This window comes from Theobroma cacao, chromosome 3 (genome assembly GCF_053813885.1).
Source record: "Theobroma cacao isolate CCN51 chromosome 3, ASM5381388v1, whole genome shotgun sequence".
Lineage (NCBI taxonomy): Eukaryota > Viridiplantae > Streptophyta > Magnoliopsida > Malvales > Malvaceae > Theobroma > Theobroma cacao.
The window spans coordinates 39,052,021-39,079,854 of NC_142641.1; the positions used below are offsets into that span (position 1 = coordinate 39,052,021).

At 35.7% G+C, this 27,834-nt stretch overlaps 5 protein-coding genes across 14 annotated transcripts; 2 read left to right on the forward strand and 3 right to left on the reverse strand.

The window, feature by feature from the left end:
• Positions 1-555: 555 nt before the first annotated feature.
• On the reverse strand, positions 556-4,495 carry LOC18605547 (RNI-like superfamily protein). 2 transcript variants are annotated; one of them, XM_088805071.1, is made up of 4 exons: positions 4,280-4,495; positions 2,599-2,708; positions 2,067-2,472; positions 556-1,619 (listed from the first exon to the last, which is right to left on the reverse strand). In XM_088805071.1, exons 3-4 carry the CDS (start codon positions 2,423-2,425, stop codon positions 1,061-1,063), a joined length of 918 nt encoding a protein of 305 aa, XP_088661197.1. In that variant the 5' UTR covers positions 2,426-2,472; positions 2,599-2,708; positions 4,280-4,495; the 3' UTR covers positions 556-1,060. The 2 variants fall into 2 exon arrangements, with proteins under 2 accessions (XP_088661197.1, XP_007038666.3); XM_007038604.3 differs by lacking the exon at positions 2,599-2,708 and having other exon boundaries at positions 4,280-4,493.
• Positions 4,496-7,887: 3,392 nt separating this feature from the next.
• Positions 7,888-13,027, forward strand: LOC18605548 (single-stranded DNA endonuclease family protein). 5 transcript variants are annotated; one of them, XM_018117442.2, is made up of 13 exons: positions 7,888-8,147; positions 8,480-8,553; positions 8,662-8,789; positions 8,879-8,952; positions 9,041-9,088; positions 9,183-9,256; positions 9,337-9,396; positions 9,483-9,648; positions 10,080-10,179; positions 10,955-11,037; positions 11,178-11,278; positions 11,769-11,899; positions 12,330-13,027. In XM_018117442.2, the coding sequence occupies exons 1-13, from the start codon at positions 7,922-7,924 to the stop codon at positions 12,829-12,831; spliced, it is 1,767 nt and encodes a 588-aa protein (XP_017972931.2). In that variant the 5' UTR covers positions 7,888-7,921; the 3' UTR covers positions 12,832-13,027. The 5 variants fall into 5 exon arrangements, with proteins under 5 accessions (XP_017972931.2, XP_017972930.2, XP_017972933.2 ...); XM_018117441.2 differs by having other exon boundaries at positions 8,879-8,930; positions 9,016-9,088; XM_018117444.2 differs by lacking the exon at positions 7,888-8,147 and having other exon boundaries at positions 8,478-8,553; positions 8,658-8,789; positions 8,879-8,930; positions 9,016-9,088.
• Positions 13,028-13,156: 129 nt separating this feature from the next.
• MSH3 (homolog of DNA mismatch repair protein MSH3) lies at positions 13,157-20,517 on the reverse strand. 2 transcript variants are annotated; one of them, XM_007038606.3, is made up of 13 exons: positions 19,380-20,516; positions 18,603-18,788; positions 18,130-18,294; positions 17,494-17,592; positions 17,150-17,401; positions 16,500-16,763; positions 16,262-16,393; positions 15,866-16,126; positions 15,712-15,783; positions 14,765-14,914; positions 14,035-14,505; positions 13,579-13,895; positions 13,157-13,385 (listed from the first exon to the last, which is right to left on the reverse strand). In XM_007038606.3, exons 1-13 carry the CDS (start codon positions 20,352-20,354, stop codon positions 13,382-13,384), a joined length of 3,348 nt encoding a protein of 1,115 aa, XP_007038668.3. In that variant the 5' UTR covers positions 20,355-20,516; the 3' UTR covers positions 13,157-13,381. The 2 variants fall into 2 exon arrangements, with proteins under 2 accessions (XP_007038668.3, XP_088660356.1); XM_088804230.1 differs by lacking the exon at positions 13,157-13,385 and having other exon boundaries at positions 13,575-13,895; positions 19,380-20,517.
• A 165-nt stretch (positions 20,518-20,682) lies between these two features.
• On the forward strand, positions 20,683-24,429 carry LOC18605550 (Cleavage/polyadenylation specificity factor, 25kDa subunit). Its single transcript, XM_007038608.3, has 7 exons — positions 20,683-21,041; positions 21,668-21,713; positions 22,781-22,874; positions 23,005-23,078; positions 23,208-23,294; positions 23,387-23,497; positions 23,860-24,429. The coding sequence occupies exons 1-7, from the start codon at positions 20,923-20,925 to the stop codon at positions 23,929-23,931; spliced, it is 603 nt and encodes a 200-aa protein (XP_007038670.3). The 5' UTR covers positions 20,683-20,922; the 3' UTR covers positions 23,932-24,429.
• A 201-nt stretch (positions 24,430-24,630) lies between these two features.
• Positions 24,631-26,745, reverse strand: LOC18605551 (pentatricopeptide repeat-containing protein At5g66520-like). Of its 4 annotated transcripts, none has more exons than XM_018117455.2 (2): positions 26,378-26,745; positions 24,631-26,143 (listed from the first exon to the last, which is right to left on the reverse strand). In XM_018117455.2, exons 1-2 carry the CDS (start codon positions 26,591-26,593, stop codon positions 24,953-24,955), a joined length of 1,407 nt encoding a protein of 468 aa, XP_017972944.2. In that variant the 5' UTR covers positions 26,594-26,745; the 3' UTR covers positions 24,631-24,952. The 4 variants fall into 4 exon arrangements, with proteins under 4 accessions (XP_017972944.2, XP_088660358.1, XP_088660360.1 ...); XM_088804232.1 differs by having other exon boundaries at positions 26,419-26,744; XM_088804234.1 differs by having other exon boundaries at positions 26,642-26,739.
• Between the last annotated feature and the right edge of the window lie 1,089 nt (positions 26,746-27,834).

Consider the following 27,834-nt stretch of genomic DNA (forward strand, 5'->3'; position numbering starts at 1 on the left):
ATTCATTCCCTCCCACCATTTTGTACCAGGTTCATGTTGTGTGAAATCAGCTATAGGAATGCCTTTCTACTATTTTACAATTATTTTAAGAAGATCGAGTGTTTAGATTTGAGACAGCTGATCCAGGAATGACCATCATCTTTTGTTTTTCCTGTTTCAACAGTTCAAACATTAACTACAGCACACAAATGACACAAAGTTGCCACAGAAACCCGTGAAATGTTGCGTATCAGCAGACACAGCAAGCATTGACAAAAGCCACTTGCTTGGGGATTTACATTAAGTTACCAACATGTGATTATGTTAGAAATTTGCTATTTCTATCTTCATGCACCTTTGTGGCGTCTATGGAGATTTCAAATCTTAAAACAGTAGATGCAATTCCTCAAATCTTTTGTGTCTGAACTCAACACTGAGAAAAACCATTGATGCAAGCATCATATATCACAAAGGTCCAAAAATGTTTAAGCGTATTGCAAGAACTTCCAGGTTCAAACTAGGAAATAAGAATCATACAAACCAAGGTTCTAAAAAAGATCAGTCAGCTTGCGCCGCTTAGGATAAAAATCCATGATATAAGAATGTTCATTAATGTTTTCCATGCACATTAGCTGTAGTACTCAAGTCATTTCTGAATCCACCTAAACAAGATTCTATCACCTGTAAATTAAAAAAAATGAAAAAATAAAAAATAAAAAAGAAAGAAACAAGGACAATTGACCATATATACAGTAATAATACAGATGCCTCTGCCAAAGGGGCGCAGATCATCAGAGAGACCTAAGACCTTCGTAACAAACATAATACACAATTAAGACAGTTCTCATCTATCTTCATTCAACCTCCTCTTATTTTGTTTATAGCATAAAAGGAATACATCAACCAAATAAAAAAGGGGGGAAAAAGGGTACATAAGCTAAGGTTCTAAACCAACCACAACAAGATTATGATCTTGGTGCTCTAACTAATGAGCACAAGGACTATCCATTAAGAATACTGAGAATGGCCTTATCAAGTTGTAGAGATCTCACCTCTAAAGAGCAAACTCAGAAGGCTTAAATCAAAGGGAAAGTGAGCTAACCTCGTCAGTTTTCCATAGCCCTTCTTCATACTTGTACCACCTCATAAGCCCTTCATCATTTCTTGTCCGCTGACACATGATGCATGAGTCTTTCATGCATGTGATAAATTGACGTAACTGAGATGCCTTCTCAAGGATAGACTGATCAAGCTCCTCCATAATTCTTCTTGGGGCAGGAGGAGGTGGTATTTCTATCAGAAGGCAATGAGATATGTTAAGCACTTCTAGGTTTTGTAAATTATCCAAGATGGAGATCAGGGCATCCTTCACAAGCATTGAGCAGCGGAGGCTCAAAACCTTTATCTTTGGTAGACGAGTTATTATCGTAGTGGCAAACAAAATGTCAAAAGGTCCCATCACCTTGAGTTCACTAAAATTCTTGCAATTATTGGCAATTTCTTCCATGAGATATGGAGGGTTTGCTATGCTAGGCATTGTCAGGGATTCAAGATCCCGCCAGATGCGAATAGCTTTGCATATTCCAGTTTTCTTTATTCTGTTCCAAGCTGGCATAACAAGCCGTCTCAGGCGTGGGCACCTGCAGTAAAGAAAGAAGATCACTTTCCAATGCATTCACCAAAATAGCAATAATTATGAGGAGCATTGCACCGACACATTCTTCAACACCCCTCCCCCTCCCCCAAGAAGAAAAAAAAAAGAGCAATAGTTTGATCAGCGTAATGGCAGAAAAGGACACTCATATATGCACTAGTTTCAATACCATTAGCAAATGCATTTTTAAACAAACACGATGTTAATTGACTGTTGAAACTCAAAGAAAATCATTAGATGTGCTCATTCGTAGGTAACAAATAATCCTTGTTAGCATCATCCTTCAAAGATTAATATGATATATCATAATATGTTTTTATTTCAAAGAGATAATCAAAAACTCTAAACAAGAAAAGATGTTTCACTGACAAGATTGGTAATACCATCAGAAACCTTGAGAAGATTCTAAATAAGTAAAATTCACTAAAATTACCTTTCAGCAGTATAGGTCAATTGATCGTCACTCACATATAGATTGAAGTGAAAAATCAAGGTCATTATGTTTCCCCGGCTGAGACTCAAAGATATCTTCAAGATACGGGTCAATGTCTTGTCAGAACGAGCATCAACATATACATAAGGCTCCAATGGAATTTTAATAAAATTTGACCTCATCACTGATAAATCAAGTGTTTTCCATAGCATAGGATCACAACAAGCCATACGCCATGAACTGCAGACACTAGCAATGCCTGAAGTTAACTGAACGATGTCAAAAGACTGTAAGATCTTCACCAAGACATCAGCGTCCAAGTCCTCCCATCTCCAAGCAACAGAGTCACTTTCTTCCATTCCACAAGTTTCCAATATCTCCAGGGAGTTTCACAGCATCATCAAGCCTACATAGACATGCACTATAGAAGGTTATTCTATTATATATAACTCATATTGAGGATGATATGAAACAATCAGCGCATAGAAATCTAAATCTGGTCCTCAGAAAAAAATCAAGGTAGATACATCACCTATTGTAGGCCAAGGATTATAAAAACTGTGTTCAGAAGCATTATAAACCGATTGTCTTGATGTTTTCCAAAATGAAGTCAAAGTCCAAAAAATGGAAAGATACTCCCAGCTGATTCCAGGCAATAAATTTCAAAATCATATGGAGAAGATAAAAAGGAAGCAAATATCCCAGGTCCAAAATTTCCATTTAAAGATGCCTAGCTATATAAGATAAGAAGAATCAAAATGTGATTAAACAAGTATGCACATGTGACCAACCACGAATCAAAATGTGGTCCAAGCCGCTTCCTACCATGTCAGAAAGCAGAATACATACATAAGAGAATGCATTTTATTCACACAAGTACAAGCACACATGTATAGGACAACACCAGTAAGTGAGGCCCTGACCATAATGTGCTTCAAAAACTTCATGTCCCTTGTCTTTCATCCACACTCAGGAGATTATCAATCAATTGGACTCATGTGGAAATATGGACAATAAGTTGGCAGTGTCTAAAAATTTTAAAATTACCATTTCATCCAAAAAAATCTTAAATGTCCAAATTTGGCGACACATTTGAAGGTGTTCATGAATTGATACCACATATTGGCCTTCTATAAAAGCATAAATAGATCAACTGTCATGTTAATGATAAATGTCATTTCTTAACATAAATTCAAAACAGAAGTAAAACCTCCAGGGTTATCTACATTCAATCGCCATTGTAACACCAAGAAATCCTACATAACCAAACAGCTAATATCACATCATCCCCCATGATCTCACCCAAATAATGGATCTTGGCTCTTGAGCTAAGGAATCAGGATTCTATATCCTACAAATGTCTCCCTATTATCTGTTCACATCCTAGCCCCACTCCCAACAATTAAGCACAGTACCACTTGTAAATTTACATTTTATCCCTTTTTTGCCTTTTTCTCCCACCTCTCAACTTCAACCTACATATCAGAGGCATTCCAAGATTCAAGTCTTCCAGTCTCCCACCAGCATCATATTGTATTTCCTCCAACATAATCCAGATACTCTTTAATTATAACCAACTACGACATTACCAAGAAGCCATTCCATGGAAAGTAAGACTCTGGCTACAAGGGAAACACCTAGCACACCAAATAACTCTCAATTGGTCGAAATCATGCACCAAAGATTACGCATTGAATGACATATGAATTGACTTAAAAGAATGAAATTTCCATCATCTTGCATTTCCTCTGACATAATCAAGATACTCTTCAAATTATAAAAGACTACGACATTACCAAGAAGCCATTCCATGGAAGTTAAGACTGAAAACAAGGGAAATACCTAGCACACCAAATATCTGTCAATTGGTTGACAGCATTGGCCAAAGATTACGCATTGAACTATCTTGTTCACTCTACGCAAGACAGAAAATTCCTTCCCAATAATAAAACTTTCAACTACAAGATCTAAATTCAACAATTTCAGTTCATAAGGACAGAAGCACATAAAATAGAACCAGCCTATGCAATTAAAAGGGACAACAATCGACAACATAATCAAGCTTTCATGCTTCAAGAAATCAATGTTCTCTCAATTTTAACGAGATCTTCCATCCTCTTAAAAGAAAAGATCCACGTTGATCTGACTTTCACCCCACACTCTCACAAACAACTATAATTATAAAAAAGAAAAACAAACATAGAACCAATTACCTTAAGACAAAGATAACCTTGGCGTGGGGTGGGGGGTTCGGAATAGGAAGCTTGGTTCTCTTCTGGCCCCGAAAGTGGAAAGAGAAACGTTTTATCTGAATTTCTCCGAAAGAAATGAAAGGGGTGCACTACCAGTCTAAACAGAGGATGAGAGAGAATCAGCTGCCAAAAACCCGACCAAGTGTTAAAATTACCCAAAGAGGCTTTCCCTTTGTTTTTTTGTAAGTAGTTACCATAAAAGCATCCTAAAATTCCTTTCTTTTAACCTTTTGATTGTTTGGGGTACAATCTCGTACATGTGCGCTCGGTTTTGTACAGAGGACGGATCGTTTGAGTTTGTGTCGGTGGTTCGATCACGTGCAGAACTGCCCCATCTGTAAATTTCAACAGAGATTTTATTGCGACGGTGATTTCATTGGCTCGTACAGAGTACCAACCTGGTTTTGAGAGTAGCTTGAGTCTTTAGCAATTTTCTTTTTTAACCTTTTGGCGTTTAGCGTTTAATTCCTTATCAAAATCACAGCCAAAATCTTTATTTAGATTGCTGTAATTTCAAGCCGTTTATTCGAAAATATTTCTTGAAAGAATTGGTTTAACAAATACACAAAATGTCTCAATAGTTCTTCTATTCATGTGCTTTCTTCATTTTAATCTCTTTATTCTTATATTTTCTTCACTCTAATCTCTCTATTCAAATCACCATAATTTAATTTTTTAATTTTAAAAATTATTTCAATTTAATCTTTTCAAAATTTTCCTTTCTCAACATTCTCTGTACTCACTCTGAATGCTTTCTTGCAACAATTTTAACATTTTCAACATTTTCCTTGCACAACAAGTTTTTATCACTAGCTTCAAGTCTTTATGTTTAACTGTATATTATTTTTTTTTCTTTTCTTTTTTTTCTTCTCACCTTCTCCCGTAAGGATAAATCACCAATCACCAAACATTGTCGTCGATCGTCGATCATCGAACGCTAATCTTTGGTTGATAGTCACCAATCGTGGTCATTGAATGCAAGCTGTCGATTTTCAGTCCTCGAAAGAGAAGATAAGAGAATAGAAAGAAAAAAATAAAAAAAAAAGAATAAGAGAAAAAAAAGAAAAAAAAAACAATATATCATTAAAACTAAAGGTTTTGAGTTTGTGGCAAAAAGCTTGTTATACTTGCAATCCAACAAATTAGACAGCATTTTACTTAGTAGTTAGTAGGTAAGGGAAGAGTAATAATGCACATACAAAAAAGTTTTTTTATATAAATAATTATTATAACAAGTAAAAGAAAAAAAATTAAAATCATAATTGATTGAAAATAAATAATCAATTAAGGGTTTGCTTATTTTGAAGTAAAATATTTTTTGAGAAATATTTTCAAGACTTATACTTGTTTGGAAGATAAAAAATTAATTTCAAATGTAAAATATTTTACAGGTCAACAAGGTTTATCACGTAAGTATAAATTTTTGGAAAACATAAAAAACACTTTTATATTAAGTCTATAAATATAAGTTTAATGAATATTAATATTTCATTTAAAATATTAATATTTAAATTATACAACACAATTAAAATTAAAATTTTTTTCAATGAAATCGTTCAATGCATAAATTTTTTTTTTATAAATTGAATAAATCTTACTAATAATTATAATAAAAATTATTTAAATGATCATCATTTGATAAATATACATTTATAATTGGTTTAAATCCTACTAATAATTATAACAAAAAATATTTAAATGATCATCATTTGATAAATATACATTTATAATTGGTTTAAATCCTACTAATAATTATAACAAAAAATATTTTAATGATCATCATTTAATGAATACATATTTATAAATATATATTTTAGATATCTTGCACAATTGATAAATATTTATATTTTTATAATTATGATAAAAAAGTGATGAGATGAAATTAAAAAAAAATTAAAATTTATTTTCATTACAGATATGTGGTTAAATGCTTTGAAAAATATCATTATTGATTTTATCTATTTTTATTTTCATTCTTAATTTTAATACTAAATTAGTGAAAATCAAATATCAATATTGTTTTGTAATCAACTTCTAACTCCACCATGGTGAAAAATATTTTTTATAAGATGATCCAAATAATAAAAAATATTTTCAACATTTTATTCAAATAATATAAAGAATTAAATTTTCTTATAAAATATTTTTGAAAAATTTTCTCCAACGAATCATTTTTTCGGCTATTAAAAGAACCCTAAAGTATAACATAAATTACAACATAATTAACCTATATATATATATATATATGTGTGTGTGTGTGTGAATAATCATTCTTGGGTATCTTTGTTGCTTATCATATGAATGCATTTCTTTTTTCAACTAATTTAGTGAATAATTCTAAATTCTATCTTTATTTTTTATAACGCCACAGGTGATTCGTTCAAAAGCATTTGCTGAAACATCCTTATCCATGCCTCAAAGTTGTGGAGTTAATGGGGTTCGTCGGGGTTCCAGCCGAGAAGGAGAGTCTCTTCCACTTGTTAGAGAATGCGCCATCACTGGGAAAGCTTGATCATATATGCTTTACTCGTCTTTTGGGCAGCGAAGCATATCCTAAATTTCGGGGAAACTAAAGATTATGAATTGGGGGAACTAGAAGCAGAGATACCAGGATATTAGTTTTTTAAGAATACTGTTTTCCTGTTTGTCATCTGAATATCTAAAGTACACCGGCCATCTTTTGTCATCATACACTGTCACCATGAGCTTAAAACGTTGGAGTGTCAGGACACTTGGGGATTGGTAGGGCCTGGTCCAGCTTTTCAGTTCTTTGGTAAACCGAGAAAATGAATGATTTGTTTTGGAGCAGCAACATGAATTATTTTCTCCCATTTTCTTCTCATCCAAACGTGGGTTGATCCCAACAAAGCATTACCGTCAGTCCGTCACCACGTCGCTTGGATAAATCTTTGTTTTGGCCATTGATCAGACACATCTGGATTCTCCAAACGAATGTGTGTTAGAAGCGTACATACTTAAAAACAATGTTATTTAGATATATTTAAATAAAATTTTATTTTTTATTATATTTAATTAAATTTTTAAATTTTTATTTTGAAATAAATAATTTTTTGATTAATTATTATTAATAAAAAATATCATATATTATTTTATATCCGTATGATACTAGCATGATATTAATATAAAAAGTAAAATATAACACAAGATCATTTTATCGTATTAAATTAATATATCACGTCATTATCAATTATAATATGTCAACATGTTATCATTATCAATTATGATATGTTAGTATATCACATTAACGTTACGTAATATAAATGATAAATAATATTTGAATTAAATTAATTATAAATTATAAAAAATTATTTAATTTAAAATAAAAATATAAGTGCTTATTGAATTTTTTCGAATAGCTTAAGGTCTTTTAAATAATATATTTATTATTTAATTAATGAAAAAAGAATTTTGAGTTTGGCTGGGCTTGACTTAAAAGTCAAGACCTCAGCCCAAGCCTGGCGTGAAATTGGTTGACTACGGGCCAAGTTGTTAGCCCGGCCTAATAACTCGTATATCTCCCGCTTTCACTGTCTGTTTCAGTTCTTCCAACTCCTAAACAGGAAAAGGGGAAGCAGAGGGTGAATGGGGGTGAAGAATTTGTGGGATATTTTGGAATCATGCAAGAAAACTTTGCCTCTTCATTATCTCCAGAACAAAAGGGTATGCGTAGATCTGTCTTGTTGGATGGTTCAGCTTCAAAACGTTAATAAATCTCATTGTCCCATGAACGACAAGCTGTATCTCAAGGGTCTCTTTCACCGTCTCAGGGCTCTCATTGCCTTGAATTGTAGCCTTATTTTTGTCACTGGTAAATTCCTATCCTCTTCAGACTTTGATTCTACTGAAATAGAATATATGTCTTCTTTCACAGTTGGAGACTTTTTGTAAATGGCAGCTTTCTAAAGGCTTTCTGAAGTTGGGGTTTTTACTGAGATACGGGTTTGCTGAGAATTTTGAATTTGTAATGTGAACGTTTAAATGTAGTGGCTGTTGCTTTTATTTTCTGAGGCAGTGGTCAAATGAATAATGAGACCATAAATTTTCGAACTTCTCATGCTTTATCAAAATTTATACAATTGTTTTGATTTTTTAGTTTTAGATAAATGGTGAAAGTTTAATTCATTCTTTGGCATCTGGTAGATGGTTCAATTCCTGCCATCAAATTAGCTACATACAGGCGGCGCTTAAACTCAGGAAGTGAGGTAGAGAATCTGGTATGTCAGTTTTCACCGTATTTCATATCTCTCTTCTAAACCATTTCTGTTGCTATCTTTTCTCAAGAAGGTTTTCTTTTTACCAACTTAAGTAGTCGTTTAAGGCAGGCTACTCAAGAGGGGAAAAATTCACAGAAGTTGTCTTCACTTAGAAGGAATATGGGCTCTGAATTTTCATGCATGATCAAAGAAGCAAAAGTCCTTGGATTAGCACTTGGGATTACGTGCTTAGATGGGTAATTTCCCATATTTTATGTAATTCAATATCTTTTGATAATGAACCCAGGACTAATTGATCCATCTCTTCTTCTTCCCATGAATTCAGGATTGAGGAAGCTGAAGCACAATGTGCATTATTAAACATAGAATCCTTATGTGTAAGTAGTTCTTTTTTTCTTGGTGAGTACAATTGAAACACTATGATAAGGCACTCCCTTCATTTAGTTACTTTACTATCATCAGGATGGGTGTTTCTCTTCTGATTCAGATATCTTTCTTTTTGGCGCAAGAACAGTGTACAGAGACATTTGCCTTGGTGAGTGTGTGGGTAATATTTTTCCTTCTTGAGTTGTTTTACGGTATCATTCTGTAAGTATTAATCTCTCTAACCATTTCATTTTTTGAATTAGGGGAAGGAGGTCATGTTGTTTGTTATGAAATGGCTGATATAGAGCAAAAACTTGGATTTGGAAGGAACTCCTTGGTAATTTTCATCTTGGCTTCTGTCATGCACTAATAGTTAATTCTACTAAGTTTGCTAACTCATAATTCTGGGACTTTCAGATTTCTCTGGCCCTTCTTCTTGGCAGTGATTACTCTCAGGGTGTTCATGGTCTGGGTCCGGTATGTTTCAATAACAAATGCTTCTAATCTCCTGGTCAGTTGTTTTTGCTTATTGAACATGACACCTGTCCTCCTTGCTAATATAGGGGTCAGCATGCCAGCTTGTTAAATCAGTTGGAGACCATGATATTCTTCAAAAAGTTGCATCAGAAGGACTGTCTTTTGCGAGGAACACAAAAAGTTCAAGGAAACAGGGTCAAGACAAGTGCAATGACAAGACAACCACATTGCATCATGAAGTGAGCATGAATGGTGAATAAAGAAACCTTCCACTATTACATATTAGGTTATTACTAGCTTGTGTAGATATTGTTTCCAAATTTTATCAAGTTAAGGTTCCCTGGACAAAATGATCGAGCTAAAAGGGGAAGAGCCCTTTGCGAATAGCACTAGAATCAGAAAAATGCTTATTATATTGTGAGATGACTTCTATAAAGCACCTTAGTCCTATTAGTAAATATATCCTTATTTGTGAGAAGGTTTTGATTTCGTAGGAGAAAACAGCACTTGACCTATATAGCCTGATAGTGACTCAGACTACTATTCACAAGGATGCTGGTTGAGTGCTATTTAAACTTTAAACTTGACATGGGTCGAGTAACATGTGCTCAGACTGATATAGCTAGTTATTCATAGAAGTCACCAATTTCAAATTGTTTTGACTTTTCAAATGGTTGTGATAGGAAGCAATCATAATTTACAAAGAGATAATCAGTATTTGCAAGTGGTGGAAGCATATATGAAGCCCAAGTGCCACTCAGCAGATTCTGATGTAGTCAATAGGTAAAGTTATATACAACAGTTCTTTTTGTATAATTTTTTTTAAATAGTTTCTGCTAGTGGCAAAGCTTATGCCAATACAATGCACTTGTTGCAAAAAGCAGTTTTACTATATTCTTTTATTTACAACTTTGTGTTTTCTGTATTCTATCTCTCTACTCCCTGTCTCAAAAAATTTACATGCATACGAAAAGGATGAAATGAAGTTGATATTGACATGTGTGTGCACAGGGACATCTGCATGTTTGATGTAATCATGGATGGATGGGTGGGTGAGTGGAGTTTTTCTTATATTTCCTAGGGAAGAATAAATGGATTGATGGTCCAGCATAAGCATAAACTTAACATTGCCTCTCTCTAGTGTTAAGAACGTCTGACCTTTTCCTAGAAAAGAAATGGTGTTTAATAACTATCCCTAGGGCCTTATTTTTATTTGGTTGATTCTGTGTTAGTGTACATGTAGACCTTTCCAAAATGTTGGGATAGTTAAGGATAAATCTTTAAGTGAAATATAGTTTCAGCTATTTAAGAGAACTGGGGTAATTTTGAAGCAAGGTCTGATTGTGTTTATACATGTGCTTCTGCTTATTTACTTCAATTGCTTTACTGAGAAAGGTTATCCTTGATTCTTAGTGGAAATCGAAATCTCCAAACATCTAAACTGAAAACTGAGTAGCCTACCTTAAGATGACTGATTGTTTGGATTGGGTCTAGTCAGCAGTTCTTTCGTTTTAGAAGCCAGCCTGTGAAGTTTTTTTAAACTGATTTATTCTTGTAGGGTTCTTGTGCAGCATCCATTTCAGCGCGAGCTACTTCAACAGCTATGTGCTCAATACTTTGAGTGGCCTCCTGAGAAAACAGGTACTTTGTTCAAAAATTCACCAACTACAGGTGCAAAAGCACTTTGCATACAATATTTGCTATATGTTCATGAATGCATGCATACTTAGAAGTTAATATGCAGTTTGCACCAGTCATCTCATAGTGTATCAATTGCTCAGATGAATACATCCTTCCTAAGATTGCTGAAAGAGATTTACGACGGTTTGCCAAGTTGCGGTCAGCTTCGTCTCAATTGGGTGTTAACATTCCATTGAAGGAGGTATTATTACCATTTTACATCTTTATACAAATTCATTCTTGAACTTCTGCAAACCACCATTCTTGTTTGACTTGCTGCTTTTGAAAGATTTATTGCTTCTGAAGGACCTTTATTGGTCATTCATGTTGTGAACAAGCAATTGCTAGTGTCATTTTGAAAGTGTTCTAATTAGAAGAGTGTGTTTGGAGTTACTAATGATGTCAATGGACCTTTATGCTTTCCAATTCACTTTTAAAAGCTAATGATTTTGGATTCTAGTTACTAAGGAAATGGAGTGGACAAAGTGTTGAAGTACTTAAGTTACCTGTAAGCCTCCAGCTTGTGGTGTGATAATCAGAATATGTATCATAATCTCTTCTTGCGGTTTTGTACCTTAAAGATTCTGTAGAGTACTAGAGTAGCATTTAAATCTCCATTGAGAAATCTGTATGATGTTGTTGATGGGGATCTTTAAAGTCTAGTATACCATTGGTAAACTTTCCCATTACAGATACCAGTCAAGTGTCCTGTATCAGTAATTATTAAGCACCGAAAAGTTCATGGAGAAGAATGTTTCGAGGTGTCGTGGGAAGAGCTAGATGGAATCAAAACCTCTGTAATTTCAGCAGATCTCATAAAGAGGTATGTTGCTGTTATCATTTGCTTATCAGTATGTGTTGATGTTAAGGTGGTACACAGGAAGCTAAAGTTTTTTATGTTTTTCATTCAATTTTCTTAAAATCTCTGCACAAAAAACAGTTAGAAAGGAAAAAGCCAGGGGTAAAATTAATGTTTCAGAATAATGCCTTGAAAAAATATCCACAGAAGATTACTATGAATAACTGAGTGAATTTTGAGACCCTTTACTGTTTCTCACTTTGATCACTGCATCCTGCTATCCCAACAAAATGGCCTTTTATATGTTATCTAATCTAACCTTTTAATAGCTCTCTTCCTTGATTTCTTCAAATATTTGGCAGCATTCTTACTTTTCTTCATCCTCCCTCCCGATCTGTTGTTTGGTCATTGAGGTATATTGTAAATAAATGATTTATTTCCTGTTCTCCCACAGTGCTTGTCCTGAAAAGATCACTGAGTTTGTTGACAGAAGAGCTCTAGAGAAGAAACATCACCGTAAATCAAGACCAAAGAAATCAGAACAAAAATGTTCTGTGGCAGAAATAGATCTGAAACTCCAAGATCTGTTGCTTGACATCGAGTTAGGAAGCAAGTCCATTCCCATTGCTTCAAGAGAAGTTATATCAGGCAAAATGACCATGGCAACTGAGGGTAATTTCGTAAACCTAGATCCTGAGGTTATTTTGGAGTCAGAAGGCAATGCTGATTGCAAAGCTGTAACGTTATGCCCACAAACTGGGATGACTGCTCCAAAGCATGAAGTTATTGATCTTTCGAGCCCCTCTCCGCAAGTGCAGTCCCAGAATGTTCCCAGATGCACTGACGTTAGTGTAATTGATTTGAGTGACTCAGAATCTGAGAGGTCACCTGAACATGTGAAGAAAGCAAGAGAGCTTAGATTGTTTCTGGCCAGTATTCGAGATGACATTCATTGAATGAGCCACTTAGGACTCTGTAGATAGACAACTCTGACGCATGCTTTTTGTTGTAATATGCCAGAGGTGCTTCTCTGTTGTTTAACGTTTGTCTTCTACCGTGTGTTATTAATGTGAATCTTGTTTGTCATGGAAAATATTTTATAGTTATGGACCTTGCTACGGCACAAAGTTTTATAGCCGTGGAAAATGATCACACAGTCTTGTAGTCCGTCGAATTGCCTAATCTATTTGTTTTAGGGTAATCAAGGTTTCTGAAACATTATATAAGAAAAAGAGAAGTGAGAGCTCGTAGTTCTCTTATCCATTTTGAAGGCACGAAAAGGAAAACATAAATGAGACGAGGCAATCTCATTTTTCACAATAAAACGTTGGGAAGAGTAAACGTGAAACTCAGGCAATTCAATATAAAAATTACAAAATTTCTTCCTATACAAAATAGTATTCACGAAATTCCAGCAATCCAGCATCTGGTTTGGGTCCCCGTCAACTTCACGTTGCTGTTCTCCCCATACTATATACATGCTGTCTCAACTTTAGGAACTGCCACTTATCTGGAGGAGCAAAATATTAATATGAATGTATCAAAGAAATGGGATTACAAACTACTATTTGCTGAAGCAATGCAACCTAATCAACCTTAGCAAATAGCAGAGATCCATATGAATTTGCTTTCACCATTAAATTCTCCCAAAAAGAAAGAAAATGACAGAGAAAGCATTCATATAAATTGCCTAAACATTTTACCTGTTTATCAATTCCTTTGCAATGCTTCTAGCCTCTTTCAATAACTGAAAGCTTTTGCCAAGGTCATCATCCGTTCTTGCAGATTTCAAGTTCAAAAGCAAGTCACTGAAAGCACTGGCAAATTCTTCTAAATTCTCTAGCCTTTCACTGGAGAAGCTACCAATGGATTTCAGTATGTTCTCTTGTGTTTCTAGTTCTTGATCACTCGATGATGTTTCTGGCTGCCTTTCTTCTGATTTCTTTCTCACTCTGCTGCTTTCAATTGCTTCCAGCCTTGTAGCCATGATAATTGCTTGACTGATGCATGATGAAGGCAGCTGCGTCAAAACAGAAAGTATCCAAACAACTTAAGTGACAAGCAAATGTTTAGAATGAAAAGTTCATCCATATTCATAGAAGTTAGTGGGAACAATCAGCAACATCCAAAAATGCCAGAATTGGGAGTGCAAGAGTTACCTGGGCAAGCTGTGCAACCTTGAATCCAAAACTCCTTGCAGAAACACCAGGAACAAGCTTATATAGGTACGTGACTTCATGATCAGATTTTGCATCCATAGTAACCTCATCATTATGTGCAGTCAGATATGAAACATGATATACCTCCACAGAACCAGGAAATTCAACTTTAATATCAGCAATTCTAGGGTAGTGGGTTACAAAGAGGACCATGCATTTTCTCTGCTCCAACAGATGATGTAATGTAGCATAAGCAATAGATACACCATCATGTGTACTAGTTCCTCTTCCAAGCTCATCAATTACAACCAGTGAGCGTGCTGTGCAGTTGTGGAGTATTTGAGAAGCCTCACTTAGTTCTTCTAGAAATGTACTTCTCCCTTGTTGTATACTGTCAGAAGCACCCATGCGTGTGTAGATAGCATCTAACACATGCAAAGTAGCTGATGCTGCTGGTACAAAGGAACCAACCTAGAAAGATCAGGGAGCACATTTCGCAACAGCAAGCTATTAATATTTTTATTTCAGGAAACACAATGAAAAGAGAGAGAATTGGACATCATAGAGATTATTTACTTAACAATGAGCATTGGCAGAAAAGAATTTAATAAATACACCCCTCTCATAGTACAGTATGAAATTATGCAGAAGAATATGCGAAGGGAAGAGAAAAGGATGAAGCAAGGGAGGAGAGAGAGAGAGAGAACTAATATGTGAGCTCAAATTCTACCTGAGCCATCATTGCAATTAGTGCAACCTGGCGAATGTAGCAACTCTTTCCACCCATATTAGGACCAGTAACAATCTGACAACACTCCCTGTCTGCATGCAATGTTGTGTCATTTGGAACAAAACCCTCTTGTAAGATGGTCTCCAACACCTGGTCAAGCATAGCACTCAATAAACAAACATCCCACAGCAATATATGAGCTATAATTTAACTCAAAAAACTTATCTCTGGTATTGTTACAAGTCATCAATCATGGTGATTAATTTTAGGGGCAAAAGAGTATAACAATAGTAAAAATATGAAGAAGGATAAGGCATTGATGAAGAGAAAAAATTTATGAGACGTAGTCTGATTTACATTACAACCAGGCCAAACCAAAGCGTCCCAGGTTAACTCATTAACAGAAAGTTGATTTTCCCCCACAGAGACAAATATTACACAACGGTCACATTCCTTTTGAGCTTAATTCTCATACAATAATCTGTAAAAAGAAAAAAAAAAAGCAATAGTAGTCCAGTTCTGACTAAAATGCCCTGGGGTATGAGAACTTTTAAAAATGCTAGCTTAATTTAATTAGACTATTTACTTTGAGCAAAAAAAAATAGACTGTTTATTTTCCACAACTAAGATGCTAACAAAACTTTCATAATCCCAATTCTAATTTTCCCATGGAATAATAAACTAACAGACCTAACAAGACAGATTTGAGCAACCAGCAACAAGCCAACAACCCAAAGCTCTGAAAATACAATTTAGAGATCCTTTAAATGCCATGCAAATTGAGAGAAACTTTTGGCATTGATGATAGTAAGCACTTGACAAATGAAATTTGTAGTAATAAATGTTAGCATTTAGTGAAAAAGTTCTTTCAACATGTTCCAAGTAGATTCAGTTAGTTACTAGTATAGTTACATTTAATATGCTTAATTACATATACTTCAACATACAGGGTGACGACCGGAGTGGATTTGTATCTGAACAGGTTCATTGTCATCCACAAAGATAGGCCGAACATAATTCTGCAATAAACCATCAAAAATAATAATGAATATCAATTAAGCTTAATCAAGAATAAAGTGTTAAGATGCACCCAGTAGATACCTTATTTCTTGAGAGAGTGGCAAGAGAGTGCAAACAGTCCAAAGCAGCAAGTGCTTGAACAGCAGCTTGAAACTCGGAGTAATATTCACCAAATTCCCTAAGAAAGCTGTCCCAAGCAGCTCGACAGATAATGGTGAGCTCTTCATTTGCCAGTGTTAACTGGTCTAGAGCAGTCAACACTTCAGGCGGATGATACCTTATTGTCTTTTTGGTACTATTTACCTTAACCCAGTTTGAAGGTACATTGGCATCTATGGGTAGCTGCATCAAAGCGGCAGGGATTCAGGGGCACACAAACCAAACCACAGTTGCAAGAAGAAAATGGTATGCAACAAAATTATAGTTGTCTGGAGAACTTTATTGCTTAAGGTCTCACAAATAAAAAAATAAACCTACCTCTATCAAATGTGTGGTTCCTGACACACACATAAATTCCAAATTGCCTTTCCCAAGTCGCTTTCTATACAAGAAAATCAAGTTATCCAGTTTCTCCTTCGCCAATTGAACTGCTTTCCTAGCTCTAGCAACCTGCAGGTAACCAGTTGAACCAGTAGGATCCAAAGAGATCACAAAATCAAGGCAACAATAAGCACAAGGAGATTGAAATTCAGAGATCTTCATCTAATATACAAACCTCCGGAAATTGGTTGTTAGAAATGATGATTAAGTTTGTTAAATCCCCTTTATCAGCTGCTTCTTTGTTTAGGAAAGATAGCAGTTTTGCAGCATTGCCAAGAACATTGGATGATGAAGCAGTCAAAATCAACCTTTTCAACAGAGCTGACTGCACAATCCCTACTCGCACTTTCTTACTGCAATTGTCTTCATGTTCTTCATCAATATGAAGCCGCTGAAGTTGCTTTCCAGCAGATAAAATAGCTTTAATAACTGCAATGAACTATACAATTGGATCATTAGAAATTTATTGGCACATCAAGCAGGGGATTTTAACACAAAGGCCTCACTATTAAAGCTACTGCAAAACAAGGAAAACATAGCATTCTTAACAATGGCTTCAATGCAGGAGGGGAAACAAGAAAAAATTACAGAAGATCCAGTCACTAATTGCAAATTAAATTTAATTTTCCATTCCTCCATCAGTACTTATCCCAAACAACCTGCCAATCAAAAGACTTAAGAAATCATAGTGCCAAAATACCATATTATAACATTGAAACAATTCCAGGCATATGAAATATAAAGAGCCATATGAACTTGACTACTTGAGTACCAGATACTCTAATGCTGCATGCACAATAACAAAGATAAAGAGGGTGATTATACCTCTGCTGGGGTGGCAGTTCGATGGAAGATTCTTGTTATTCCACGCTGAATATCAGGTGATCTTCCTAAAAAAGTTAAAACTGAGGAAAGCACAGAGTAGAATTCTGGTTGTGCAATGGTCACATCAGAATCTTCCCCATCTATCTCAATGATACTTTGTGAGACTTTATAACACCCCATGGACAAAGCAATTTCAGAAACAGCATCAAGTCGAGCAGATATCATGGTTCTATCACATAAAGGATGAGTCACCTGTTTAACGAAATAAATCTTAAGGTCAAATCATAGTTTAGAAAAAATATGGACAAACCACCAGAAATCAAACCAAGTTTTATCTCACCTACCCAGTGTCTAAGAAGCCTTGATCCATAAATAGTAAGAGTATGGTTCATAATTTGCAGCAAGGAGCCAGATTCAGACCCATCTGAATTATTCCTCAAAATCTGGAGATAGAAAAAGCATCCATTCAGAGTTAAATAAGGTTTAATTGAGAAGCAGAAAGTTCTTAAACACGTGTACTAGCTTCAAGAACCATTCTAGCCACCAGCAGTATTTTAAAATTGAATAATGTACAGATTACTTTTCCAAAAAGTCATTGCTAACTAACAACAAACTTCCAGAATTCCAACCAGGTACCATTGATCTAAAAATATTATACCATGCAGATTTTACCCTGTGTTATCAGTCTCTAGTACAATGCTTGCCAAGCCAAATATTTACCAAATGGTTTTAGGAGTCTAAACTTGTTCCCAACTAATCGCAAGGTAGACAAGATGTATTAATAGGCTACGCTGGTTAAACCTCACAATAACCGTGAATATCCATTAGGACACCCATGAGCTGATGACAAATTTCTGATGCCATTTTGTGACCAGATAGCCCAACAACAACTCGGATAAGAGCAACTTAGCAGTAAAGGAAACTAATATTCTGAGAAAATCTCAGTAATAGACACATACACAAAATGATAAAACAATTACCTCTAATTGTTGAAGTGTATTTGCTGAAAGATTCATCTCCAAACTGCTCGATAAGGAACGAAATGAAGCTTCAAGGCACACAATTCTTTCAAACCCAAATTGCTTGAGATGACGAATGGTTAAGGCCAAAGCTTGTAAAGCCAAATCTGGCATGTTCATAACCCCCTTAAAGAAAGCAAATTCAAGAAAAGTAAATTAATACATTAGAACAAAAACAGTAAAAAACAATGGCTTAGTGGAAGAAAGAAATCAATTTAGTAGTATTACAAGAAAAAGGTAGGCAAGAAGCAAAAATTGCTATCTAAGGAAGAGCTAAATATTGTTTAATTTCAACAGGAGAAAATATATACAAATAGTTGACCAAACAAGTTATCCAAAGGTTGACAGCTAAGAGTTAAACAGACCACAATAGAAAACTCATTCAAAATCAATGTTTCTTTCAGTGTGCAAAAATGTAGTGGTCAATGTCACACCTGAATTGAAGAGTGAGAATATTCTGTTGCCTCCAATGACTGATTCACATTACTGGCTAAATTATCTTCAACCATCTTCTCATACACAGACATCACTTCCGCAAGTGCGCCACCACCCTTGAAACAATCACAAGAGGCATGCTCCAGACGAACATTTGAAGCAGGTCCAGCATATGCCAATAACAACTGATACAAGAATTTTTATATCAGTTAAAAGACAGAGCCTTGGAAGATTATGTTGGTTCATCTATAAAAATATTCTACATGATACCCTTTTTTTGATTTCCATGGATGAATGAGCCAGACGCTTTGACCAGATTTTTAGTTAATACTCAAAATTATACAAGGTAAAGCATTTCAACCGAAAATACTAACGAGTGATAAAAGTGTACATGACTAAGTTTACCTAATTATACAATTGGTAAGTTCCAAAGACTACATTCTAATTCTATTTTCCAGTAAATGACTCCTTGCAGCTCTACTTTCCCACTCATAACCATATACCAAAAGATTCCTCTTCTTATACTGCATTTTCTCTTATAAACAGCTGTTTAGTATATAAATCTAAAAGAACAAAGTCATTTCCAACACTTTCAATACATGCCACTCTCCAACTTCCTCAACATGGTTATTCCAGCTTCTTCGTGTTTTAAAAAGGTGAGCTTAATTTTGATAATTAAATCACTTAATATTTCCTACAAGGGGCCTATCTTAATATGCCACTGCACAAACTATAACAGTAATCAAGCAAGTTTTGCAAACCAACAAATGATATACCTTTTCTGTTTGTTTCGAAAGCGGTTCTCCAACCAATAACTCAGCGGGAGCCAAGCTAAAAACCACAGCTTCAAGCCCGCTCCTCATAACTCCATCATCAAACTCCCCATAAACAACATCCCCCGTTGAAATCTCCACTCCAACAATTCCAACCCTCACATCAACCGCACCAGAACCTGAAACAGACCCCGAAAACTCCAAACCTTTCTCCACAACGCAAACCAAATAATTACTCTCTCCACCACACCCTTCCTCTTTCCCTCCAACATCCTCCGCGGCCTCCAGCGTAGCCTTCGTGTATAATGCCGACAAACCCCTGCAAAACGGTCCAACTCGGTTCGAACCATGCGCCTTAATCGCCGCCGTTTCTGTCTGTTTCACCACACCAACCTTGTATCCCGCACTGACCAGCCTCCTCACGTGGACATTCAGTCGAAAAGTAGGTACGCTAGCCGTTAAGAAGTTGCGGTCCACGTGGGCATATATTCCCAACACTTTCGCCGCGATTTCCGCATCCTTCCCGAAGAATCGGAACCTGTAACCGACTTCCACCATGAGAAGAACATCCGGGTATTTGTTTTTTAAATCCACCACTTGTTGTTCTAGTGGGGTGTACTTTTTGTGGTCGGATCCGGAAAGTTCGACGGTAGGTTCAAGCGGACGTCGTGGAGAAGGTTCCAGAAGTTTGTGGAGGAATTTTTGATGGAGGGAAGGATTAGACTGAAGAGGAACGGGGTTGTGGGTGTGAGGTGAAAGCGTGGTTTTGGGTTTCTTAGGAGTGGAAGTGAGGTGGGTTGAGAGGAGTTTGCGCTTTGAAGGGGAAAAAGAGACAGTTGCTTTTACGTTGGGTGATGGGATTGGCGGTGAAGGAGGAGACGGAGAAGATGAAGGGTTTGCTGGTGGAGTTGGGGTGGATGGGGTTTTGGGTTTGGGGGCAAAAAAACGAGAAATGACTTGTTGCTTTTGCTTCCCCATTTTTGGGCGATCAACTCATCCACCAAATTGAACGGATTTTCAGAGAGATGGCTTTCGAAAGGATGGAGCAATGGAGGGTATTGTCCATTTGGCGCGCTTTCCTTTCTGCCAATTACGCAGCTTTTACGATGAACAAGTTTCGCCAAACAAGACTGATCGGCCGAGCCCAAGAATTGAAAAAGCTTGGACATTGGGCCTTTGATAACGGTCCTTAGAATCGGGCTAGTTGTAATATCTTTTCATTCGGCGAAGCTTGAGTCAAATGCTAGGTCTATTACCAAAATTTTAGGATTATTAGTATTTTCTATTTTTGAAGTACTTTATAATGCCAGTACTGTTGGTAGTACCAAAATGTTGCACTGTCTCAGCTTCTTTTAAACCATTTCTTTTTGTCCATTTGCCTCCCTCCCAATTTTCTTCTCTCTCCCTTCCCCGTACTCTGTTAGTCTGTACCCAAAGACTATAAAGAAACAATTTGCCGCCGGAAAGAGAAACGGTTCAACGATACGATAGTTTGAAACTGTAAAGCTTATACAATTTCGGTGGGTAATTTTGGGAGAGGAGAGAGATGGTAACGTCACCGGTGGTGAACACGTATCCACTGTCGAGCTACACCTTCGGCACCAAAGAGCCGAAGATGGAGAAGGACACGTCCGTCGCGGATCGCCTTGCTCGCATGAAAGTCAAGTAATTTTATCACTTTCTCCATTTTATTTTTTTATTTAATTAGATGTTTTGCTGGATTTGAAAAACCCTAGATAAACCTCAATTCTCCTGTTTCGTTATTTGAGAAAGCCTACCTATGGTAGAAATGTTAGTTTTCGGTTAAATGCGTGTGTTGCTTTGCGCTATTCTCTTTCAGTAACGTTTAAAAAAAGAGAGAGACAGAGAACTAATCTTCAAATTTCTTATGCTGGACAATTTGAATTAGTCTGGTCAATGATCTAAGATTCGAAACCCTAGTTTCTTCACTTTTCTTAGACCATTTTGGGAACTGATGGGATCTTGTAGATCAAAACGAAATTACTGATAAAAAATAGCCAATTTAACATTTGAACTGGGATTTGGATTGTGTTTCTAATGTTTTGGATTAAGGAAAAATTGTCGCCCTCTTTTACCTTTTCCGGAACAGTGAGCTTTGTTAATTATTTGTCCCCCACCGCCAAAGTCTGCAAATTCAGGCTCTAAACTAAAAAAGTTTCCATTGAAGGATTAATTGTGGATAGAACAAGATAGTGAGAAGACCCGCATGCTGAAACTTTACTTTATAGAAGCTCAAGTTTGTAATTGCTTCTTTTGGTTGCAAGTTGCAGTTATATGAAAGAGGGTATGAGGACAAGCGTTGAAGCAATTTTACTGGTATGTTAGTATGCTTCTGTTTAGCCATTATGTGAAAATTTATGGTAATTGTTTTCGCTCCTAGTTTCCTACACACAATGGTCACAGTCATATTTTAACTGTTTTTATTCTGAATTATTTATATGATAAACCTTTGTGACCTGATTTTTGTAGATTTCATCAGAAACGAATGTTTTTTGTAATAAGATTCGTCACGTTGAAACTTCAGAAAAACTCAATGCTCTAATTGTATTTAATTTTGTGATACCAATATCTTGCATTGTTATTGGATGATAAATGTGTTTGATGCAGATTTGTGCTTTGTCATTCTCTGAGGAGGTAATCTTAGAATACCCTGTGCTATTTGTAGTTATTATGAGATAATAACTTAAACATTTCCTGTACGAAAGATTCAGAACACCCTGTAGGAATTTGAGACTAATATATTCGAAGATGTAAACTGCTAAAAGTTTAGTTGTTCCATATTTGGTTGAATAATAAAGATCCTTCAACTGTATGATAAAGCCTCAGATTCTTACTTTTCAATTTAAGGGTTAATTTATTTGTCTATAAGGTTGTTTGTTAGTTGTTTAACAAACAAGGAAAAGGCTTATTTTGGTTTATCCGCTTTTCAGTTAGATCAATGCTGGTCCAAAATCACATCTTGATACATACTTAAGCATCAGCAGTCAATATATGCTTGTCATTGCTCATTTTTTATCATATGAAGGGAGGTTGTTTTCACATCTCAGAGGTCTCTAGCTTGTGCATGTGCTTACATATGACCACAGTAGTCAACCTGGCAGAAATTTACAACTGAGTCTTACATATGTAAAGGGTAAATTGTGCATCAAGAAAAGAGGCGTAACATCCTAATACATAAAGGACTCCTTTTTTGGGCACAAAATTTTTATATGTTTGTTCCATTAAATATCTAAAGGAATTAGCATTCTTTTTGGCATTATGAGTTTGTTGTTGTACTTTTGCTACTTTCTCCTTTGTCTTCAACTTGCTAGTTGCCATTGTTGTTTATAGGATGGCCATTTTAATGCTTGCTCTCCAATTTCTTATGCCATTTTCTCATACAGGTCCAAGAACATAATCATCCTCACATTCTTCTTCTGCAAATTGGGAACACATTCTGCAAACTTCCTGGTGGGCGCCTGAAGCCTGGAGAGAATGGTATCATGTTATTTTTCACTTTTTTCCTTCTCCGTCATAACGTCTTTCTTTCTCTGTACATCTTGATTGCTGTGTTTTTTGGGAGATTTTATGTCAGTTTAACACCTATGCTCTTCACTTTTGGCTTCAGAGATTGAGGGTTTGAAAAGGAAGCTGACCAGCAAGCTTGGAGCTAATTCACCCGCTCTTGTGCCAGACTGGCAGGTAGAGATTTCTTGTACTTATTTTACTAGGATGAGGAGGGCATGTTGTCCTTACAATTTCCTTTGAACTATGCAGTGATATGGTTTGGAACAATTTCCTTATGCTTAATTGCTTGTTGTCTTGTTGCAGATTGGTGAATGTGTGGCCATCTGGTGGAGGCCCAACTTTGAGACCATAATGTATCCATATTGTCCTCCCCACATCACAAAACCCAAGGTAGCGTGCAGTTATTCTTGATCTTTGTGTACTTCATGTTGCTATTAATGGTATGCTATCCTTTCTCAACCTCCTGTACTGTTGACATGCAGGAGTGCAAGAAGCTTTTCCTTGTTCACTTGTCTGAGAAAGAGTACTTTGCAGTACCAAAAAATCTGAAACTTCTTGCTGTACCGTTGTTTGAGCTATATGATAATGTTCAGGTAGGGAGTATACCTACTCTCAATCCATTCTTCAACTAGATTTATAATTTGAGTTTTGCAACTTTCTATTCCTTTCATATTTTATTTTTATATTTGAGTTAATAAATATGTTGAGAATTCAAGATTTCAAAAGCTTTGTAAAGGGGAAATAGAGAATGAACTATGGATCTCTGGCAAATTACCCTTGGCATATCATATGTTTCTTCTCTAAAATGATGTCTGCTCTTAACAGCCAACATATTTCTTGTCTTAAATTTTTTTTTCCTTCCTTTGGATTTCTACAGCTAATTTCCTGCAATTTAATGGTTATTTAGTCCATATTGCTTCTTCCTTCTAATAAAGAACACTTGCATGTCGAACAGAGATATGGACCAGTCATATCAACCATTCCTCAGCAGCTTTCCAGATTCCAGTTCAACATGATTACTACTTGACTTTGGCATGGATGTCAAGAGTGAACCTTCCTGCTTGCATCCTGACTGCTACATCCTGAGAATATTGCTTGGGCATCAAGAGTTGATGGCCTGATGGTATTTAGTGAGAGAATTCTGGTACTTGGGTATCCTAAGTTGATTAAGGTGACTGAAACATTGACACTATGGCAAACTTTTGCACCCTAATTTGGTCACAAACCATTTTTTTAGTGTTCGCTTTTATTATAGTTTAGGTCACTGCTGATCATGGTCTGTCTTGTCTGAGTCCCTTGTCACATTGGTCTCCCAACTTAGATGGTTTATGGTTTTATACACTTTAAGAATGATTTAACCAGCTATTGTTTTGGGGTATAATGGGCTGTCATATCCTGGCTATGGAATATGTCTGCTTTGTTTTCATGTAAAGCTGATTGTGCTCCCAGTGTAATGTGTAAGGTGGATAATTGGCTTTGAATCTTGGTGGATGGTTGTTCATTAAACAAGCTTACAATGCTATCATGTCTTTGAGCATGCACCAAATCAAAATTTTAGGGTACTTGTATTATTTCTACTTTGACAGAATGAAATTATGGCCAACTGGACTGCAGCTGTGGATGGTTCGTTTGTGATGGAATGAAAAAAAACTACAAGCTCCTATTATTTGGATTCCATTTTTTATTTAATATATAAATGTACATGGAAGTGTGGGAGACAATTCACTTTGTTCAAGGGAAGGATCTTCAATGTTAGATTACTTGGCTGACTTTGCCAAATGGTTGGGGTGCGGAATGACATAGATCCACTATGAGGAAACACTTAAGCTTAGCAGAAGTGGCAATAGTCCAAATCCTAGGCACGATTGATCAAAGATCAAATAGTCATTCCAACAATAACTTGCTGAGACAAGTTTTGTTGATCGCTTACAAAGTTTAGGATTTCTATAGTTTGCTGCTCTCTGTATTGGAAACCGATTTCTTTCATGGAATTTCTGTTAGCCTTTACCATTGCTGTCCAATGTAGTTCTCAATGCCCTAAAAGCATTCTAAACAATGGTGCTGCCTCCTACCTTCTTCAAAATTTTCCTCTCTTCCATCTTTTGTCTAGCATTCAGAGCCTGAGGCCATTGACCAACTGAAGCATGGATGTTAGACGAAAGGACATGAACTCCTGATTCTTTTGATTCCAACTCAGTGGCTCTCTCTACCACCTTTTCCGCTAACTTCAAGTCACTTCTTACCCTACATCCCCCTAACAAAGCTCCCCAAATAGCAATATCGGGCTTATACGGCATATCCTTCACTAGAAGCTGCGCTTCCTCAAGCTGACCATTTCGGCTATGTAAATCTACAAAACATCCGAAGTGTTCAAGCTTTGGACTAACTCCAAAATCTCTTTCCATACTGTAGAAGATTTTCCGACCTTCCTCTACCAGGCCTCCATGGCTACAAGCAAACAAAACACTAGTAAAGGTGAAATCATTTGGCTTCAATCCATCCTTCTGCATAAGAAAGAAAATCCTAATCGCATCCTCTGTTCTTCCATGGATAGCTAGTGATTTTATCATAACATTCCAACAAAACACATCACTCTTCTTTATTTTGATAAACAACGTAAAAGCTCTGCTAATATCCCCACACTTAGCATACATGTCTATAAGGGCAGTCCTTACTATAACCCCCAATCGAGGCCAATCTTGTATCAGGAAGTGTATCCATTTGCCTATCTCCAGAGCACCTAAGTGGGAACATGCTGACAGAACAGAAACAAATGTATATTCATCCGAAACTACGCCTTCTATTTGCATTTGCTCAAAAAGATCTAATGCTTCTTGAAATCTCTCATGTTTAGTATAACTCGAAATCATTGAATTCCATGAAACCACATTCCTGCATGGCATTTTCTCAAAAATCTTTCTCGCTGTGTCAAGGTCTCCTGCATCAGCATATGCTCCAATCATCGAAGTCCATGAAACAACATTCTTCTCCGGTATCCTTTCAAACAAATGCCTTGCCTTTGAAAGTTCCCCGACTCTAGTGTAACCCAAAATCATAATATTCCACGAAATAACATCTTTTACCGGCATCGAAACAAACAAATCTATAGCGGAACTTACGTTACCATTGCAAACGCATTGGTATATCATCTGATTCCATACTTGCACAGGTTTCACTGACATATCATCGAAAACTTTACGGGCATCGCGTCGTTCGCCCTTCTTTACTTCAAGAGAAGCCTGCATTTTTAAATACATATTAAAAAGCGAATTGGAAACTTCAAAACTTGATTCAAAGCCAGATTTTAGAATCTGGCAATGCACGTTTTGGGATTTTCTAAACAACCCCAATTGAGAGCAAGAGTTTAACACATATGGATAAGTGTAATTATCAGGTCTCAACCCTCTTTGAGGCAATTCATCAAACACAGACATGCAATCTTCAAGGGGTCCATTAAAGGCGTAGCCTCTAACCATGATATTCCAAGGCATGATTCGCGAGTAGAAAGGAGTACCCATTTTAGAGAAAATGAGATCGGAGTAAACCATGGATCCGAACTCGGTGCTTCGACGAAGAAATGTGGAGAAAATGTGGAAGTTTTGGCAAAGGGCAGTGGTGATAATGAGGGCATGGATTTGTTTTAGCTGATTGAAAGTGCAATGAGGCAATAGATTTGAGATATCAGCCATACATGGTGGTTCGCGATCGAAGATTAAATGCTTTTCAAATAAACGCACCAGATAGCGCTATATTGGAAAACAGAACAGCTTCATGTCGGATATCACTGGTACATGTGTAACCTTTCCTTTCATAACCTTTTCTAATTGCTTCAAACTTTTCCTTACTTGAAATAATTTCAGGTGAACGTCTTAAACTTTATTGCAAATCTAAATATAAAATAAATATGATATTTTAAAAAGTTGTTAAATTATTTTTAAAATTTTAAATTTTTTTATTTTTTAATTAAATTTAATTAATTTTTTATATATTTATTTTGAATCAAAGATCTTCTTATTATTAATGTTTACATTAATTTAAATGATATTTATCATTTTATATCGCGTGCAATATGACATGTTGGCTTTTCACAGTGAAAAGTAAGATTGATACATGGAAAAGTGAAAGACAAAAGCATAGCATTGTTGCAACAGAAAAATCAAAACAAACAATTCTAGCAAAATCAAAAAACAAAACATAATCGGAAGCACAAATCATTTATTATAATAAGTTAACATACTACATTAATACAGATAATATAAAATTATAAGTTTCATTTTCACTAACGAAAGTAATTGATTTTTAATTATAAAAATTTATTTGATTCAAACTAAAAATAATAAATTAATTGAATGTAATAAAAATAAAATTTTATTAAATAATTTTTAAAAAATTTAAAAATATTATGCTTACAAAATACTTTAATATTGATCAGTAAAAATTTACTTACATATACAGATTGGCCCTAGGTAAACATGATATACGGACGCTTAATTTCATTTTATTGTCACTTGTCACTTACGTAACTTCTGTTATTTGCTTCTTAGTTTTTCAAGTCCTGATATATAGTGAAAGCATATAGGAATAAGAAAAAAAAATAATATTAAAAAAGTAAAAAAACAATTCAATTTTATTCTAGAAATGAAACCATATACATTATTTTGTTATTCATAAAACTACATGTTCAAACAGAAGAATGTAACTAAACAATGTTACTGTTTGAAATGGCATCACCACCATGGTGGTCAAAATATAATTCTCCATCCGAGTGAGTGAAGAAATTTAGAAACCTATCGCTAATTACTCAGGAAATTGAAAGAAGAGATGTTTTCCGATTAGATGGTAGAGATTGGGTCAACGATATGCTTATTCCAAATGTGGCAGGAAGCCTTCCAGCAGGTAAACAGCAAATCAAGAAATTAATAGTAGCAAT

What these genes read in the sequence shown, in the direction of transcription:
- LOC18605547 (XM_088805071.1), bottom strand. Translation starts at nt 2,425, where the DNA reads ATGGAAGAAAGTGACTCTGTTGCTTGGAGATGGGAGGACTTGGACGCT. An exon ending in TTGACCTATACTGCTGAAAG is followed by an intron (nt 1,620 to 2,066) that starts GTAATTTTAGTG and finishes TCTTTACTGCAG; the next exon opens with GTGCCCACGCCTGAGACGGC.
- LOC18605548 (XM_018117441.2), top strand. Translation starts at nt 7,922, where the DNA reads ATGGGGGTGAAGAATTTGTGGGATATTTTGGAATCATGCAAGAAAACT. An exon ending in TAAACATAGAATCCTTATGT is followed by an intron (nt 8,931 to 9,015) that starts GTAAGTAGTTCT and finishes TACTATCATCAG; the next exon opens with GATGGGTGTTTCTCTTCTGA. An exon ending in GTGTTCATGGTCTGGGTCCG is followed by an intron (nt 9,397 to 9,482) that starts GTATGTTTCAAT and finishes TTGCTAATATAG; the next exon opens with GGGTCAGCATGCCAGCTTGT.
- MSH3 (XM_007038606.3), bottom strand. Translation starts at nt 20,354, where the DNA reads ATGGGGAAGCAAAAGCAACAAGTCATTTCTCGTTTTTTTGCCCCCAAA. An exon ending in CCACTCTCTCAAGAAATAAG is followed by an intron (nt 15,784 to 15,865) that starts GTATCTACTGGG and finishes GGTTTATTGCAG; the next exon opens with AATTATGTTCGGCCTATCTT. An exon ending in TCCACTCCGGTCGTCACCCT is followed by an intron (nt 14,915 to 15,711) that starts GTATGTTGAAGT and finishes ATGCTTGACCAG; the next exon opens with GTGTTGGAGACCATCTTACA.
- LOC18605550 (XM_007038608.3), top strand. Translation starts at nt 20,923, where the DNA reads ATGGTAACGTCACCGGTGGTGAACACGTATCCACTGTCGAGCTACACC. An exon ending in CCTGAAGCCTGGAGAGAATG is followed by an intron (nt 22,875 to 23,004) that starts GTATCATGTTAT and finishes TTTTGGCTTCAG; the next exon opens with AGATTGAGGGTTTGAAAAGG. An exon ending in CTCTTGTGCCAGACTGGCAG is followed by an intron (nt 23,079 to 23,207) that starts GTAGAGATTTCT and finishes GTCTTGTTGCAG; the next exon opens with ATTGGTGAATGTGTGGCCAT.
- LOC18605551 (XM_018117455.2), bottom strand. Translation starts at nt 26,593, where the DNA reads ATGGCTGATATCTCAAATCTATTGCCTCATTGCACTTTCAATCAGCTA. An exon ending in TCATGCCTTGGAATATCATG is followed by an intron (nt 26,144 to 26,377) that starts GTTAGAGGCTAC and finishes TTAAAAATGCAG; the next exon opens with GCTTCTCTTGAAGTAAAGAA.